The 17,769-nt window shown below is 42.3% G+C and overlaps 1 protein-coding gene across 1 annotated transcript in view; it reads right to left on the bottom strand.

Annotated features, from left to right (window-relative positions):
- Positions 1-17,769, bottom strand: part of ARL14EPL (ADP-ribosylation factor-like 14 effector protein-like) — a 34,691-nt gene that overhangs the window by 8,495 nt on the left and 8,427 nt on the right. The window contains exon 2 of the mRNA XM_010862087.1: positions 1,009-1,110. Coding sequence (XP_010860389.1) covers positions 1,009-1,101 — 93 coding nt within the window. The 5' untranslated portion in view covers positions 1,102-1,110. The remainder of the gene's footprint in view (positions 1-1,008; positions 1,111-17,769) is intronic.

The following is a 17,769-nucleotide window of genomic DNA, read 5'->3' as shown; positions in this document are numbered from 1 at the left end:
GAAATAGGACATTTCTAAACCAAGGGGAAACTTTCAATGTAACAAATTAGTAACAGAACTTCAGGCTTTTTTTTAGAAATAAGTCTAGTCATTCTAAAATAACATAGGTATGTTTCTTTAAATTTCATTGTGGTTGGTGTGTATGGCTTTCTTTTACAAACAACCTTAGGAAACAATTCTCTATTTAGGTATGCTGCTGTTGCTAAGTAGCTTCAGTCATGTCTGACTCTGTGCGACCCCACAGATGGCAGCCCACCAGGCTCCCCCATCCCTGAGATTCTCCAGGCAAGAACACTGGAGTGAGGTGCCATTTCCTTCTCCAATGCATGAAAGTGAAAAGTGAAAGGGAAGTCACTCCGTCGTGTCCGACTCTTAGCGACCCCATGGACTCTAGCCTATCAGGCTCCTCTGTCCATGGGATTTTCCAGGCAAGAGCACTGGAGTGGGTGCCACTGCCTTCTCCGATATTTAGGTATAGGTGTGTAATAAACACAGCTTAGCATGATCTACTATTCTCTGAAGCACAACAAGGAATTAGATGTTTCTGCTCAAACCCTGGCTCTGCCACTCTTACTGGGGTGCTTTAAGAACATTCCTACTTCTTCTAAGACTCAGTTTCTCCTTTTGCAGAATGGATTAACAATAGTATCTTGTGTTAAGGGTTAGGTGTGTTAACATGGGCCAAGTTCTCCAGCCAGGATAGCATATTATCCTGGGGGAAAAAAACACAAGGATTTGTTAAATGAAAATACTTGACCATATTCTCTGCAATTATTCTACTCCAAGGGTAGGACTTTATCACATAGGACACTGGGAGCTGAGAGGCACAGAGGGGACAGGTGAGATGCGAGCAGCCCGGCAGAGAGCAGGAGGTGGATGAGGGAGCGGAGATCCTTCCCGTGGAATCCTGATGGGGCCACCTTCCCACCCAAATCCAAGGCAACTCAGAGACTCCACACGTCCAGAATTCCCCAAATACCACGGAATCATAGTATCCATGTGCCATACCAGTTGCTTCTGTCCAATCTGACAGTTTTTCTCAGAAGTTTGACCTGCAGGTCTCTCTCGCGTGGAATTGGTTTTTCCTGATTGTTCAGTCATTTCTGATCACTAAAGAGAAGTAATTCGAAAAAATAAAAACACATTAACATCATATATTCCAAGTAACTTAACCCTGTGACTTTCCTGCTCTCTCCCTACATCTTACTCTCTTCTCAAAGCCAGACTTACTGGAAAAACCATTGCTTTCCTGGCTCTTAATTTTTCTTTACCACTCACTCTTAAATCCTGCATCTGACTTCTCCAGAATGCTTTACTGACATCTTCTTGGCCGGGTGTTCAATGAGCAAAGTACCTTTGACAGTTCTTAGCATCGCAGACCTAGCAGTAGCAGGCAACCCTAGGGCCATCTACTCCTGCTCAAGAGGACTAGAAATTCTTAGACCTGGGTTCTTCCCCCACTTACGCTTACTTCCTTGAAAAACAGTAAGATGTGTTATCATGCACACACCCTCAGTAACTCTGCGAACATCTCTGCTCTGATGGTTTCATTATTACATCTTCCGAAATCATTACCCGGGTTGCCTCCAAAAGCCCTAACTTTCTCACTCAAGTTTTCTGACAAATTTCTAACACAACTTGTGGTAAATGGAAGCAATCAGTTTTCCATACAACTCAGCTGTTTACATGCCTGTAACTTACTTTGAAATACTTCAATATATGTACAAGATGTCTCTGCAGGCACACCTGTGTGTGTATGTGTGCACGCGCGCGTCTTAGGTGAAGCTCACACACAGTGCCAATGACAAATGCCCACTCTGAGCTTCTCTGCAGTGTTCTGCCAGAAAGGACCATGCTCCAGAAATGGTACTGCCGCCCTGCGGGCTCCCGCCTCTCTTATCAACCTCCCATGCTGGAGCAGGGCGCTGTTTCTAACAAAGGACCTGAGCGTTATGCTCAGTTATGACCAGTCCATCCTCACCACCACTCTGCCTGCCAACCAGAAACTCCAATCCCACCAATACCTCTGCATTCTCCCATGTCCGGGGCCACTAGATGTGGACTGTCCACTCTTTTGTATCCCCTCTCCAGGTCCCAAGGTAGGTTAGAAGTCATGTTGACTTTTCTCTCCTAACATTCCTAACACTGACTCTTCCTTTCCATTCTGTATCAGGTGGTTGTTGTTTAGTCACCAGGTCGTGTCCAATTCTATGACCCCATGGACTGCAGCAGCCAGGTTTCTCTGTCCCTTGCCATCTCCTGGAGTTTGCCCAAGTTCAGGCCCATTGAATCAGTGATGCCATCCAACCATCTCATCCTCTGAGCCCTCTTCTTCTGCCTTCAATTTTTTCCCAGCATCAGGGCTTTTTCCAATGAGTCAGGTAGAAGCTACCCAAAAGACAGCAATAACAGTAATAGCAATAATGACCAAGATGAGCATAATGTTCACCTCAGTCTGACTAAACTTCCACCTTTTTCTGACTCTATGCCTTGATCTCCCTTTTCTTACATCCTTTCTTCAGAAAATGTGTCATTGTGAATTCTTTCTCTACTCCATTGAGATGTAAATCTTTTCCCAGCCTCCTAAGGCCAGTTTTACAAGCCCAGAAGGTCTTTCTCAAGGACTATGAACTATCCCTTTGAAATGTTATCAGCCAGAAAGACCAGGCACCCATTTGCCAGTCTCTGAGAGAAGGTAGAGAAGCCTAACTCACTCACTGGTGGAGTAGTGAGCACCAGTTAGTAAACACAGGTGGCCTAATCACAGAGAACATTTGCAAGCTTTGGAATTACTCAATGTGCTCAACACATCCCATGGATCTCGCCCCTAAAATCCTCTAATATTTCACTCCCACATTTATTTCAGTGGAGTTGAGTTCAGACTGAGTTCTGGCTTTCCTTCTCTATGATAGCATGGTATAAAATCTACTTTGCCTGTTTCACTTGGTCAGGTGCAGTTTTTGCTTTGACACTATCCCATGCAATTTCACATCTCATCAGCCAGACATTCCCAGGGAGCATTTCTCAAGCTATCTGGAGATAAAACCATACGGAGCTATTTTAAAATGATCAATTCCTTGTCAGATGCCAACCCTATTGGGGTGACCACTTGTGGAGGAAAATCGTGATGATCGGCAATAATTAATAAGTTCTCCAGATGAATCATCCTTAGGAAATTACAGGCGGTTAGGATAGGTATAATTTTCTTCACTCAGTTTTGCCATCTCACCCTATAACGACTGCCCACAATTTCTTCCTACCCTAAATTTACCCAGAACATTGTGGTCATGTTGATATTCTTAAATCAGAAACGTCTTTATCTGATTCCTGTGAAGACTTCAGTGACTCCTCTCTGCCAATTACATCCCACATCCCTGGCATATCAGTGAAGGTTCATCGAAATGGACTCTGGTGACCTATCTAGGCTCACCTCCCCACATTCCTTCCCTTGGCCCAAAGCTACTGAGCTACCCACTCCTGTTAACATCCCTCCCATCGCTTACCTAATTCCAGCCTTCCCCTTTGAACCCTGGTTTATCTCTTTATTCCAAGAAGCCTCCCCATCACTCTCATCCTCAAAGAGTCCTTTCTTTGTTGGGCTCAGTTAGAAGCTTCCTCAAGAAAATTGCCCCCAGAGGGGTCCTAAACCTTCTAGCTTCTTCATGTAACAAATTTTCTTCCATATGGGAATAGTCATGACTTTATGATCATCTTTGCAAGCAAGAACATCTTCTGAAAGAGCATCTATTTAACTGCATTGGGAAAAATGAATATTTTATGCAAATCCTCGATCCAACATATCTTTAAGTCCTTCATGAAATAAATGTTCCGTTCAGTCGCTCAGTCGTGTCCGACTCTGCGACCCCATGAATCACAGCATGCCCAGCTCCCTGTCCATCACCAACTCCCAGAGCTTACTCAAACTCATGTTCATTGAGTTGGTGATGCCATCCAGCCATCTCATCCTCTGTCGTCCCCTTCTCCTCCTGCTCCCAATCCCTCCCAGCATCAGGGTCTTTTCCAGTGAGTCAACTCGTCACATGAGGTGGCCAAAGTATTGGAGTTTCAGCTTCAGCATCAGTCCTTCCAATGAACACCCAGGACTGATCTCCTTTAGGATGGACTGGTTGGATCTCCTTGAAGTCCAAGGGACTCTCAAGAGTCTTCGCCAACAGAAATGTAGGTCTCCACAAATAGATTAGATTAGGGGTAAAACTTACTCCTTCTTATTCTGAATAAAGCAAAAGGAATTTTTAGTAGAATTCCACCAGGTCCTAAAACTGTAATTGGATTTTAGTAGGAGTCCAAAATACCTGTCCCAGGAAAAGTAATAAAATGGTTCAGAACTCCATTTATTCCCCTGCTTGGCATTTCCCATGCAGGGGTTCCTAACCAGAGAAGGAAAGCAGGGGACCCTTGAACTTGGGATGAATAAAGAATATCTATTTATTTTTACTCACCTTTAACTGAAATTCTGATATTTCCTTTTATTACAAAGAAACCAACAAACCACAATAGTGTTAGTCACACTTTTGACACAAGTTTTTATAACTCATTATAGTTGGGGATATGTCAAAATGTCATTGAGACTCACCATCTCTTCAAAATGATGGTAGATCTCATTTGACACATTAATAATAAAAAATATGCATGATAAGTCACCTGAGTCTTGTCCAGTTCTTTGCAATCTTATGGACTGTAGCCCACCAGGTTCCTCTGTCCATAGGATTCTCCAGGCAAGAATACTGGAGTGGATTGCCATGCCCTCCTCCCGGGGATCTTCCCAAACCAGAGATCGAACCCTGTCTCCTATGTCTCCTGCATTGCCAGGAGGGTTCTTTACTACTAGCACCACCTGGGAAGCCCCAATAAAACATATATCACCAACATAAATTGTTTTTTTAACATTTTGCTAAGTGTATTTCAATATGATTGGTTTTCTTTGTAACCTTATAAATTTTTTTCTGTATGATTAAAAACATCATTCTGGGGAAAAAAAAAAAAAAACATTCTGAGAAATGGCCTATAGGCATCCATGACACAAATAAGATTAAGAATACTGGAGAGGGTTGCTATTTTCTTTTTCAAGGTATCTTCCCGACTCAGGGATTGAACCTGCATCTTCTGAATCTTTAATGAAAGGCAGATTCTTTACCACTTAGCCACCTGGTAAGCCCAGTACATAGCTGCTGCTGCTGCTAAGTCGCTTCAGTCGTGTCCGACTCTGTGCGACCCCACAGACGGCAGCCCACCAGGCTCCCCGTCCCTGGGGTTCTCCAGGCAAGAACACTGGAGTGGGTTGCCATTTCCTTCCCCAAAGCATGAAAGTGAAAAGTGAAAGTGAAGTTGCTCAGTCGTGTCCAACTCTTAGCGACCCCATGGACTGCAGCCCACCAGGCTCCTCTGTCCATGGGATTTTTTCCAGGCAAGAGTACTGGAGTGGGGTGCCATTGCATTCTCCAGTACATAGCTAGTACTCAATAAATATTTCATAAATATCATGCTAATAATGCTAATTATTAGGCTCCTACTATGTGTCAAGCACTTTGTTAACCACCATTCTACATATATTATTTCATTTAATTCCACTACTGCACTCTGAACTGCTATCCCTGTTTTACAGATGAGGAAACTAAGGCCCAGAAAGATCGTGTAGGCCACATGGATTTTAAGTCCAGATTTGTCTGACTCCCTAAACTAAGCCCTTTTCAGAAAGTTACATTGCTTCAAGCTTTGTTTTTATGATGACCACAGGGTATCATTTAGGGATCGGATATAATCAACCTGAGCCACACGGAGCCTTTTCAATCGAAGCTGGACTAGGAACAGGGGAAGATGCATTTAGATCAACTCAAGTCCGCCTCCTCCCACCTCTCTGTCCCAGCACACACCTCCAAGATGTGCTGGGAAAGGGGTCCCATCTCAGACACATGAGCCATAACTGACCTCAGGATTGGATTCAGAAGTCAGCTGAAAAGAAGAAAGTTACATACAGATCAGTTCAGCTCAGTTCAGTCCCTCAGTCATGTCCGACTCTTTGCGACCCCATGAATCGCAGCACGCCAGGCCTCCCTGTCCATCACCAACTCCCGGAGTTCACTGAGACTCACATCCATTGAGTCAGTGATGCCATCCAGCCATCTCATCCTCTGTCGTCCCCTTCTCCTCCTGCCCCCAAGCCCTCCCAACATCAGAGTCTTTTCCAATGAGTCAACTCTTCGCATGAGGTGGCCAAAGTACTGCAGTTTCAGCTTTAGCATCATTCACTCCAAAGAAATCCCAGGGCTGATCTCCTTCAGAATGGACTGGTTGGATCTCCTTGCAGTCCAAGGGACTCTCAAGAGTCTTCTCCAACATCACAGTTCAAAAGCATCAATTCTTCGGCGCTCAGCCTTCTTCACAGTCCAACTCTCACATCCATACACGACCACTGGAAGAACCATAGCCTTGACTAGATGGACCTTTGTTGTCAAAGTAATGTCTCTGCTTTTCAATATGCTCTCTAGGTTGGTCATAACTTTCCTTCCAAGGAGTAAGCGTCTTTTAATTTCATGGCTGCAGTCACCATCTGCAGTGATTTTGGAGCCCAGAAAAATAAAGTCTGACACTGTTTCCACTGTTTCCCCATCGATTTCCCATGAAGTGATGGGACCAGATGCCATGATCTTCGTTTTCTGAATGTTGAGCTTTAAGCCAACTTTTTCACTCTCCTCTTTCACTTCCATCAAGAGGCTTTTGAGTTCCTCTCCACTTTCTGCCATAAGGGTGGTGTCATCTGCATATCTGAGGTGATTGATATTTCTCCCGGCAATCTTGATTCCAGCTTGTGCTTCTTCCAGTCCAGCGTTTCTCATGATGTACTCTGCATATAAGTTAAATAAGCAGGGTGACAATATACAGCCTTGAAGTACTCCTTTTCCTATTTGGACCCAGTCTGTTGTTCCATGTCCAGTTCTAACTGTTGCTTCCTGACCTGCATGTAGGTTTCTCAAGAGGCAGGTGGTCTGGTCTTCCCATCTCTTTCAGAATTTTCCACAGTTTATTGTGATCCACACAGTCAAAGGCTTTGGCATAGTCAATAAAGCAGAAATAGATGTTTTTCTGGAACTCTCTTGCTTTTTCCATGATCCAGCAGATGTTGGCAATTTGATCTCTTGTTCCCATGCCTTTTCTAAAACCAGCTTGAACATCTGGAAGTTCACAGTTCATGTATTGCTGAAGCCTGGCTTGGAGAATTTTGAGCATTACTTTACTAGCGTGTGAGATGAGTGCAATTGTGCAGTAGTTTGAGCATTCTTTGGCATTGCCTTTCTTTGGGATTGGAATGAAAACACCCCTTCCAGTCCTGTGGCCACTGCTGAGTTTTCCAAATTTGCTGGCATATTGAGTGCAGCACTTTCACAGCATCATCTTCCAGGATTTGAAATAGGTCAACTGGAATTCCATCACCTCCACTAGCTTTGTTCGTAGTGATGCTTTCTAAGGCCCACTTGACTTCACATTCCAGGATGTCTGGCTCTAGGTCAGTGATCACACCATCGTGATTATCTGGGTTGTGAAGATCTTTTTTGTATAGTTCTTACATACAGATAAGATTACTCTTAAAAATCCTTTCAGAAAATGCTGACTGGGAAGAGCCCTGGACAGACAGGCTTTTCTCCAAGTTTCTCAGGTTAGGAATCAGATGAAGTATTAAAGTTGACTTATATGTACAGGTGGCATCAGTGGTAAAGACTCTGCCTGCCAATGCAGGAACAAGAGGGGTTTGATCCCTGGGTTGGGAAGATCCCTGGAGGAGGAAATGGCAACCCCCTCCAGTGTTCTTGCCTAGAGAATCCCATGGACAGAGGAGCCTGGCAGGCTACAGACTGTGGGGTTGCAAGAGTGGGCCACGACTGAGCGCACACACACTACTACTGTGCGTACATAAGAGCCAGCATGACGGAATTGTGTTTACCTTTAAACTCCAGATCCATACACCCGGGCAAGTTTCTCACCCTGTGGAGGCCTCCAGAACTAGGTCACCCCAGAAACAGCAGTGGGCCCTGAACCCCGCATTTCTGCTCACTCTCAGGTACCCATCATCGAGGGAAATGCAGTGAAATGACTCACAACCATAAGCACTTAACTCTCTCTTCAGGTTGCCTCCAGCACGGTACAGTTAAAGTCAGCTGATGGTATCTTGCACAAGGTAAAGTCCTTTTTCTACTTTTATCCCTAAGGATATTTTCACATTTTCAAGGGAGGAAACGTCTTCAGTTTAAGCTCTAGCTCAAAAGTTGGTCTCCACTTTTACTCAGTAGCAGATAAAGGGGTTTATTCAGACACTCAGACACTCCTCAGGAAACATTTAGAAGTAAAACACACACACGTTTTCATTCAATGCCCTTGAAGAAGAGAGTCAAGTTATCTTAATCTCATTCTGTCTCTAGCTTCAATTCCCATTCTTGGTGAAAATGACAGATCACTCAGATAATAGGTGAGCCAAATCCCACCAGGGACCTATTTGGGAAGAGAAACAACTTTGGTGCTGGCGGTCAATTGAGGCCATCCCCTTGCTGCTCCCTCCTGGCTGACTCAGTTGTATTCAAAGCCACAAAATCGCTGGATATCTCCAACGAAATCTCCATTCTTCCATAAGAATTAAAAGTTATCTTGATCCAAGTCTTTGAGCCTGTTTTTAAAGCAACGTTAATGCTTTAGAAACACCTTTATTTGCAATGTATAATGATTCCTAGGAACATTTTTATTGCTGGATTTACCACACATACACATGTAAAATGGCCCGGTATAAAATAATGTGAAAACAGCTATCATAAAGTAATTTGAAATGCATTCAGAAGAGAATACGATAAGCTGTGCAACCATACTGCTGCTTTAGTTCTATTTCTTGTTAGTGCCAGGAAGGCTGCATTCTGTGGTCATTCTGAACGAAACCAAAGCCCCTAACGAGTTCACACCTCACTCATTATCTGGATCTCTTCAATTATACATTTATATTCCTCCTTGCGATTTTAAGGATTATTTAAAAAAAAAAAATGTCTGCCTGATGAGTCTGCCCCATCAATGCAAAGCAAAGAAAGAAGAAAACTGGTTTATGAGACCAACAGCCTGGGCCACTTCAGCCTGATGCTGCTAAGTATACATTCAAATGTGTCCTGGTAAACATACTTCAGAACCACTCATCCCAAATTTCAAGCGTGGAGGTCCTTTTCCCAAAGGCCCTTGTACGCTCATTTCTTAGTTTTTGTTTTTGTTTTACGATGCTCTGCAACAAAAGCACCCCAATTTTCTTCTGCTCTTACCTGCACCACATTGACTGTGATGGTATCTATTCAGAATCGACATCCTGTGGCTTGCTTTTACCTATCCTCTCTCTGCCAGCCTCAGAGGGACTCAAGAGCATCATTTGAAAAGGAGGGTCTTTCCAGTGATGATTTTCACAATGTTGTGAGTGCCTACTTTGCAAAGAAAGTTGCCTTGCCAAGCCGAAGCAGTGGGAAAGAGAAAGCACACATACCTTTATGTTTGGATGATAAAGAGGAGAAGAATACCGGACAAAGAGAAACTGTACTGCCTGGTTTCCTTTGTTTTGCTGAGAAACCGCAGAACCCTCTGGGGGGAAAAGTCAGAAGGCCCCTAAGGTGTTCCTACAATTTAACGCTTTGTCAGAGTGGCTGAGAGGAGGAGAGGTGGAAAAACAGAGGGGCTGGAGAGTGGGTGTAATTGTTACCTATCTCTTCCACCATGTGTCTATCTAAAATCATGTAAAATCAGGCAATGATCATTTCATTTGCTCACCCATCTTCAATCTGCAATAAGCAACGAATCTAGAATCCACAATTTAACTCTACTGCTCAATGTTATATCTCAACTTCAGATATTCAACTAATGTTAACAGCAAATTGTTTGCTAGCTATTTTTACACTTCAGTGTAAACAGCCCAATATATATATTATAGATACAGATATGTAGTAAAGGCTTCCCTGATGGCTCAGATGGTCAAAGAATCTGCCTGCAATGCAGGAAACCCAGGTTCCATTCCTGGGTGGGAAAAATCCCCTGGAGAAGGAAATGGCTACCCACACCAATATTCTTGCCTGGAGAACTCCATGGACAGAGGAGGCTGGTGGGCTACAGTCCATGGGATTGTGGAGTCGGACTGTGACTGAGTGACTAACACACAACACACACACACACACACACACACACACACAGAAATCTTGCAAAGAACAAAGAAGGGAAACAAAACTGTCAAGTTACAGGAGCTTCCAACCCATCTTGTATCTTGTATCTTACAGGGATACAAGACCTGAAGGTGGTGCCAGAATTAAGTATATTTGACCTGAATTTTATACCCACTAAGTAACTGCTGTATTCTTGAGATTACACAGTAAGTATTGCATATAAATATAAAGATGTATACATACACATTTAAGCTAAAAACCATTTAGAAAAAAACTGATGTGAGTGCCTACTTCTCAATGAGAAACTAAACCATGTTTATAAGCTGTGCCTAAGACATACATTAATCTCTAAATTACAGTCCTCTAATCATTCTCCTCCGTCACCAGGACTCAGATGTTGTGATGTGGGTCATTAAAACCACTTTTCAGAGAGATTAACACCTGCCTCATTCATTTCTGAATTATATGGTAAAAACCATTTCACTCCTAATAACTTTTGCCACAAAAACAAGGAAAAAGGAAACAAAATCTTAGTCATAAGAGCTTGTAATTCCTTCGGCAGTGATGTAAAACCTTAAGGTGGTACCAGAATTAAGTATGTTTGACCTGAATTTTATAACCATAAGGCAAAAGCTGTATTTTTAAGATTACATAGTAAATTCTGCCCATCAAAAATACATCATCTTGTCATGTAAGAACTGCCAATTCCATCTTGCCAGTTAAGGATTAACAATCCTCAAATCAGGTAAAAATCCTGCCAGATTTTTTCACAGGCAATCACACCTTACAAAAACACATCTTTGGCCAATGTTTGGCTTTGTTCTTACATGCATAACAGGAGAATGCACTCTTCACTGATCTGACCACACAAGATGCTACAGAAAGAACATACATCAAGGTCCAAATGCAAGGGATTATCCTGTAAAACTGAAGGAAAATCCTCTAAAGGATATGGATTATGGTCAACCAAGAAAAGTCCCAACCGAAAATCTTTTTTAAAAATTTAAGTGCTAAGAAATGTGTGCCACAACTTCCAAAGTTATTGCTTCCTCTTATTTCTTCAATTTTAAAAAGACATAAATTACACAAAATAATTTTCCTGTATTATTTTCAAGTTTCTCAAGCAAATTCTAATGATATTTTTAATAGCGGAGGGAACTATATATCTTACAATAGCTTATAATGAAAAATATCTGAAAAAGAATATATATGTGCATAACTGAATCACTGTGCACTTGAATTAACACAACATTGTAAATTAACCACACCTCAATTAAAAAAAAAGGGGGGGGGAGATCTGCTTAAAAAAATCTAAAGCATTGCAAACTAATCATGTAGCTAGCAAAGTTTCAGAGGAATTTCACATCATTTTTTAAAAAGATAACAATATGACTTTAAAAGATAGAAGATAGTATTTTGTAAAGTTAATTATACTTTGCTAAAGTTCCTAGTCCTGAATATATTGCACTTTGACATGACTTTGACTAAGAAAATAATTTTCTCTCTTTAGATGTTCTCAGGTTTTTTAGAGCTTAAGTGGAGGTAATTCAAAATTGGCTGCTTTTTTAAAATTAAGAATTCACACAGAAAAACATTCCTCAGTTACCTGTTAATTCTTGGAGTTTAAAATCCTTTATATCTGTAAGTTATATTCATTTGTCAGTTTGTAGCTACCTGAATCGGAGAAGGCAATGGCACCCACTCCAGTACTCTTGCCTGGAAAATCCCATGGATGGAGGAGCCTGGTAGGCTGCAGTCCATGGGGTTGCTAAGAGTTGGACACAACTGAGCGACTTCACTTTCACTCTTTACTTTAATGCACTGGAGAAGGAAATGGCAACCCACTCCAGTGTTCTTGCCTGGAGCATCCCAGGGATGGGGGAGCCTGGTGGGCTGCCGTCTCTGGGGTCGCACAGAGTCGGACACAACTGAAGCGACTTAGCAGCAACAGCAGCAGCAGCAGCTATCTGTATACGAATTTGTAACAAACTATATCAGTTCAGTTCAGTCGCTCAGTCGTGTCTCTTTGTGACCCCATGAATCGCAGCACGTCAGGCCTCCCTGTCCATCACCAGCTCCCAGAGTTCACCCAAACTCATGTGTATCGAGTCAGTGATGCCATTCAGCCATCTCATAGTTAACCCTTGAGCAACATGGGTTTGAACTGTACAGGTCCACTTATACAGCTGTTTTTTTTCAATACCATAATACTACATGATCCACGGACTTCCCAAGTGATGCTAGTGGTAAAGAACCTACCTGCCAATGCAGCAGATGTAAGAAATGAGGGTTCGATCCCTAGGTTGGAAAGATCCCCTAGAGGAGGGCACGGCAACCCACTCAAGTATTCTTGCCTGGAGAATCCCATGGACAAAGGAGTCTGCTGATCTTCAGCTCATAGGGTCACGGAGAGTCAGACACAACTGAAGCAACTTAGAACGCAGGCACACACATGATTCACAGATAGCTAAACCTGCTGGAGGTTGAATCCATGGATTCTGAGAAACCTTGGACACAGAGGAATTCTGGATACGCAAGTCTGGCTACAAGTTATGATCAGAATTTTGCCATTGTAGAAGGTCAGCACTTCAACCCCCACACTGTTCAAGAGTTCAACTGTTACTTTAAAAATAACACCACTCATAAACTTATGTATTGTAGTATTTCTTAAACTGGGAAATATTGGAATGCCCATACATACAAGAGTGGTTGAACAAAGTATGATGTAGCCACATGTACTGTAAACATAGACTACTATGCAACTGTGAAAAAGAATGAGGAAGATCTTTATGACACCATTCCCAGAATATTCTATTAACTGAAAATAGCACAAATGAGTATTTACCCTTCCTGTGAGAAAGAAGGGTATATAAGAAAATTTGTTACTTGAAGCCAAATAATTTTAATAAACCCAATGTGATATAGGATGTGGCTTATAAAGTAATTAAAGTCACTGATTTTGAGAGTCAGGAGCATCGAGGAAGGGGCTGCAGTAGGAAACTCTCTAGTTTAACTTCCTAACTGCATTAGCATCCTTCTCAGCAGCTACTGAACAGGATTTCAGTGGGTTTATCTAAGCCTCTACTGGAAGGATCCCAATGAGATGAATCCTTACTGTCGGGTACCATTACTGCAGGTTATCATTTGATTAAGGTACTGTTCTGTTGTGAAACTCTTATGAGTCGTACTTTTGAAAGGACAGACTTCCTAGTGGGAATCAACATAAAGGTTTAGAAGTGAATGAAGCTGATAACCTGAACTAGGACCAGTGGCTTGATCACTGGAGGTGCTCACTGGGATCTATTATGACTGCTCTTTGAATCATTCACATAGCAAGCACTGATTAAATACCTTACTGGCGAGGCACCCTGTGAAAGATAAAAAGACAAATAAGACATGATTCATCTCTTTAAAAGAGTCCTATCTCTGATTTGACCTCTCATTTCAAAGAGGAATGCTCCCCAATTTTTTTTTATTCCATGGAGAAATTTGTTCATATTTTCTTCTTCTTTATGGTGTATTTGTTCTGCTGTGTATTCTTCACCAGTTATTTGGGTTTTTTCCCCAGTGCCTTTGCAGAGGTCCCATTCTAATAATTTCTGATTATCTCTGGTCATAGCATGGAGGCCATTCTTTCCGGCTTCGCGTGTGTTCCTGGCTTGCAACTCCTCTGACTTGGAGTGTCCCTGGTCCTTTTACTGATCAAGACAAGGAGCTGCACGGCTGACTGCCACCCTGTCTCCCCAATCCTACCACTCCAACAGCAAGCATCGCTTCTGTGCGTCTCCACACTCTGCCCCATTTTCCTGGTCGCTCAGGTGCCAAGGATGTACTGGAAGTCTATTGAAGGCTTTCAATTCTAAGGGAAGGGTTTCCAGTTTCCCCTAGGGTCTGCTACTTTGTATTGGAAGGCTCTGCATATTGTTAAGGATCCATCAGCGCTGTGTGCTCAGTCGCTTCAGTTGTGTCTGACTCTTTGTGACCCCATGGACTGTAGCCCGCCAGGCTCCTCTGTCCATGGAGTTCTCCAGGCAAGAATACTGGAGTGGGTTGCCATTTCCTTCTCCAGGGTATCTTGCTGACCCAGGGATTGAACCCAGGTCTCCTGCATTGCAGGCAGATTCTTTACCCCTGAGCCACTGGGGAGGCCAGATCCACAGAACATATATCTGCTCTCAGATTTCTTTTACAATTGGGTCCAAATTTTACTTTATTTAGCAGTAATTAGTCATGGGATGTGATTTTCTACTTTACTCTGATTCCTAAGTTCACTGAATAAGGCATTTTCATCTCTATTTCATACTCCACACAGTTAACAGGACAGCTTGGGGCCCTAGCCCGGTTTATGTGCCTTTAATCCTGATATCTCCACACATGACTACCATGGTCATCCTCCTAAAATCGCCTTACACTGTGTCACCTTCCTTCTCCAACACGGCGGTGGAGTTTTGTGATCCTCAGCCTTGATACATGACCTGAGTCTGCTTTCCCAGCCTCACGGTCACTGCATCCTTCCGTGAGCCTGTCACTGAATGTCACTGTCCTTTCCTCAGTCCTGTTGCACAATTAGAGTCAGCACCCTGCTTCTATGTTTCCAAGCTTGTGTTGTAATAGTTGTTTAGTTGCTAAACAAAGGTGAGTTTGACTCTTTGTGACCCCATGGACTATAACTTGCCAGGTTTCTCTGTCCATGGGATTCTCCAGGCAAGAATACTGGAGTAGGTTGCCATTTCCTTAGGGGATCTTTCAGATCCAGGGATCAAACCTGGGTCTTCTACATTGGCAGGCAGATTCTCTATCACTGAGCTACCAAGAAAGCCCTGTGTTATAGTTAGTTGTCTATATACTGTTCTCTGGTACTGGACTTACCTCATTTCAAAGCAACAGATTTCTTCATTTATTTTTCTTTTTAACACACTGACAAATTTAATTAAAAAAACAAACTCTATTGTATCTGCTAGCATAATATTCTAAATTATATATCAAAAAGGCTAAAAACAAAAGAATGAATAAAAATATATGGAAACATTCAAACAAAAAACATAGAGTTGGCAATCTTAATTTCAAACTTTAAGATGAAAAGAATTAGGAACGACAAGAGAGCATCATTTTTTATATTTATAAAAGATATATAGTCCCAATATAGCTATGATGATAACGGAGCTTTATGTAAATAAATAACATAATATTGACATAATACAAGAACAGTTGGAAGCAAGGAGAGAGTAAGACTTCTTCAGTTCTGTAGCATATGTCATAGCCATGAGCACACTGGGGCTCAGTACATGATCACTGACATAAAGGAGCAGTGCGACTCTGGACTAGTACTCAGGGAGCTGTTTCCTGGGAATCCAAGCAATAAAAGACCCTTTCCCCAGGGTCTAACCCACACCCCCACCCGTACCTCCTCCCACGCTGCCCAGGTAAGTTCGAAGGTAGTAAGATCCCTGTCTTGCATAACTCGCAAAGCAAACCTTAAGGTTCACACACAATAGAACCCAAGTGCACTCCCACCCCATGAACCTCATATCTGCAAAGTGCCCTCTCCTTTTACTACAGCTGCAACCCAAATGAGCAGAGTGTGGACCTCAAACTTAAATGTTTTCTTATTTAAAACAGAAACAGACACACAAACATGGAAAAACAACTTATGGTTACCAAAGGGGAAGTGGGAGGGATAATTGGGAATTTAGGATTAACAGATATATATTATTGTACAGAAAATAGATAAACAAGTACCACCTACTGTATAACACAGAGAACTATTTCCGAAGCTTGTGATAACCTATAATGGAAAGGAATCTGAAAAACAATATATATGTGTGTATATGTATACACACCTGTACACCTGGAACTAACACAGCACTGTAAACCAACTATACTTCAATAAAAACAAAACAAAACCCCTGAAAACACAAATCAAACCTAATGATGACATATTCGTGCGTTGTGTGTGCTTAGTCGTGTCCGACTCTTTGCAACCCCATGGACTGTAGCCCATCTAAGCTCCTCTGTCCATGGAATTTTCCCAGTAAGAATACTAGAGCTGGAGTGGGTTGCCATTTCCTACTCCAGGGACTTACACTTGCGTGTATTTAAAAACAAAAAACAAAAACTGCTAGATATTAGTAGTAGTTATCTCCAGATCTTTGTCTTATGCTATATTATTTCCTACACTTATCCATTTCCTATAATAAACATGACTTTTACAATTTTTTTAAGTATTAATAAATATTTCAAAAAACACTTCTGAGAATAAATGTTCTCTTGTAGTGCAGCAACATATGTCCAGCAGATGGCGCACAATCTCAATCCAGAATTAAAACAGACTCGTAGAAAATGATAACCCTACTGCTCCAAGAAAGTGCATGTGGAGGGGATGTTTCCTGGTGGCCACGGATCAGTCAACGTGCACGCTGGCTCTAGAATTTGTGTTCCTCGAAGGTAATCTGTTTGACCTCTTCTACAGCCAAAGGCGAGTCATTGCAAAGAAAAGGAAGAAGACTATAAAGAGGGGGCATATGGAACTTCCAGAAGCTGCAACACAAGATGATTTATAGAGTGTCAACATGATGTCACACCTGCAAAGGGTTTTGCAGGTTGTAGAGTCCATCAGTTTTCAAACATTGTTTTTTAGATTTTTCTCAGAGTAAACCCCAATATATTGAGCCAATAACACTCTAGCTATTCTAATTGGAGTGGGGGTTAGGGACAAGAGTCATTCTGAGCCTACTCTTTTTGTCCAAGTTTCCTCACCCCCGTACCCGGAGCTGGCATAATCAAGCACTGGCTATACTTAATCGACAGCTATGCAATCCATAAAATACTTCTAAGAAGCCCTAGAGAAACCCCCTAAGGGCAGTGCAATACTTTTACTTTACTACTCTCCTCCTCAGAGGAGTAGAGTTTCCAATTTGAAATGGAAACATGCATAAAAACAAACCAAAAAGTCACTAATTGATTTTAAAAGAAAAATCAATAAGGACATTCAAAATGCATCAATAAATTCAATACTCATACATTCCACACATTTGACATCCGCAATTAAAATTTATGTTGAATTAAATTAACTTTCAGTTCAGTTCAGTCGCTCAGTCGTGTCGGACTCTTTGCGACCCGAGGAATCGCAGCATGCCAGGCCTCCCTGCCCATCACCAACTCCTGGAGTTCACTCAGACTCACGTCCATCGAGTCAGTGATGCCATCTAGCCATCTCATCCTCTGTCGTCCCCTTCTCCTCCTGCCCCAAATCCCTCCCAGCATCAGAGTCTTTTCCAATGACTCAACTCTTCGCATGAGATGGCCAAAGTACTGCAGTTTCAGCTTTAGCATCATTCCTTCCAAAGAAATCCCAGGGCTGATCTCCTTCAGAATGGACTGGTTGGATCTCCTTGCAGTCCAAGGGACTCTCAAGAGTCTTCTCCAACACCACAGTTCAAAAGCATCAATTCTTTGGCGTTCAGCCTTCTTCACACTCCAACTCTCATGTCCATACATGACCACAGGAAAAACCGTAGCCTTGACTAGATGGACCTTTGTTGGCAAAGTAATGTCTCTGCTTTTGAATATGCTGTTTAGGTTG

This window comes from Bison bison, unplaced genomic scaffold, assembly GCF_000754665.1.
Source record: "Bison bison bison isolate TAMUID 2011002044 unplaced genomic scaffold, Bison_UMD1.0 scf7180017864476, whole genome shotgun sequence".
Taxonomy (NCBI): domain Eukaryota; kingdom Metazoa; phylum Chordata; class Mammalia; order Artiodactyla; family Bovidae; genus Bison; species Bison bison.
Note: the sequence above shows the minus strand (reverse complement) of the source record. Positions and strands in the feature narration are given on the sequence as shown.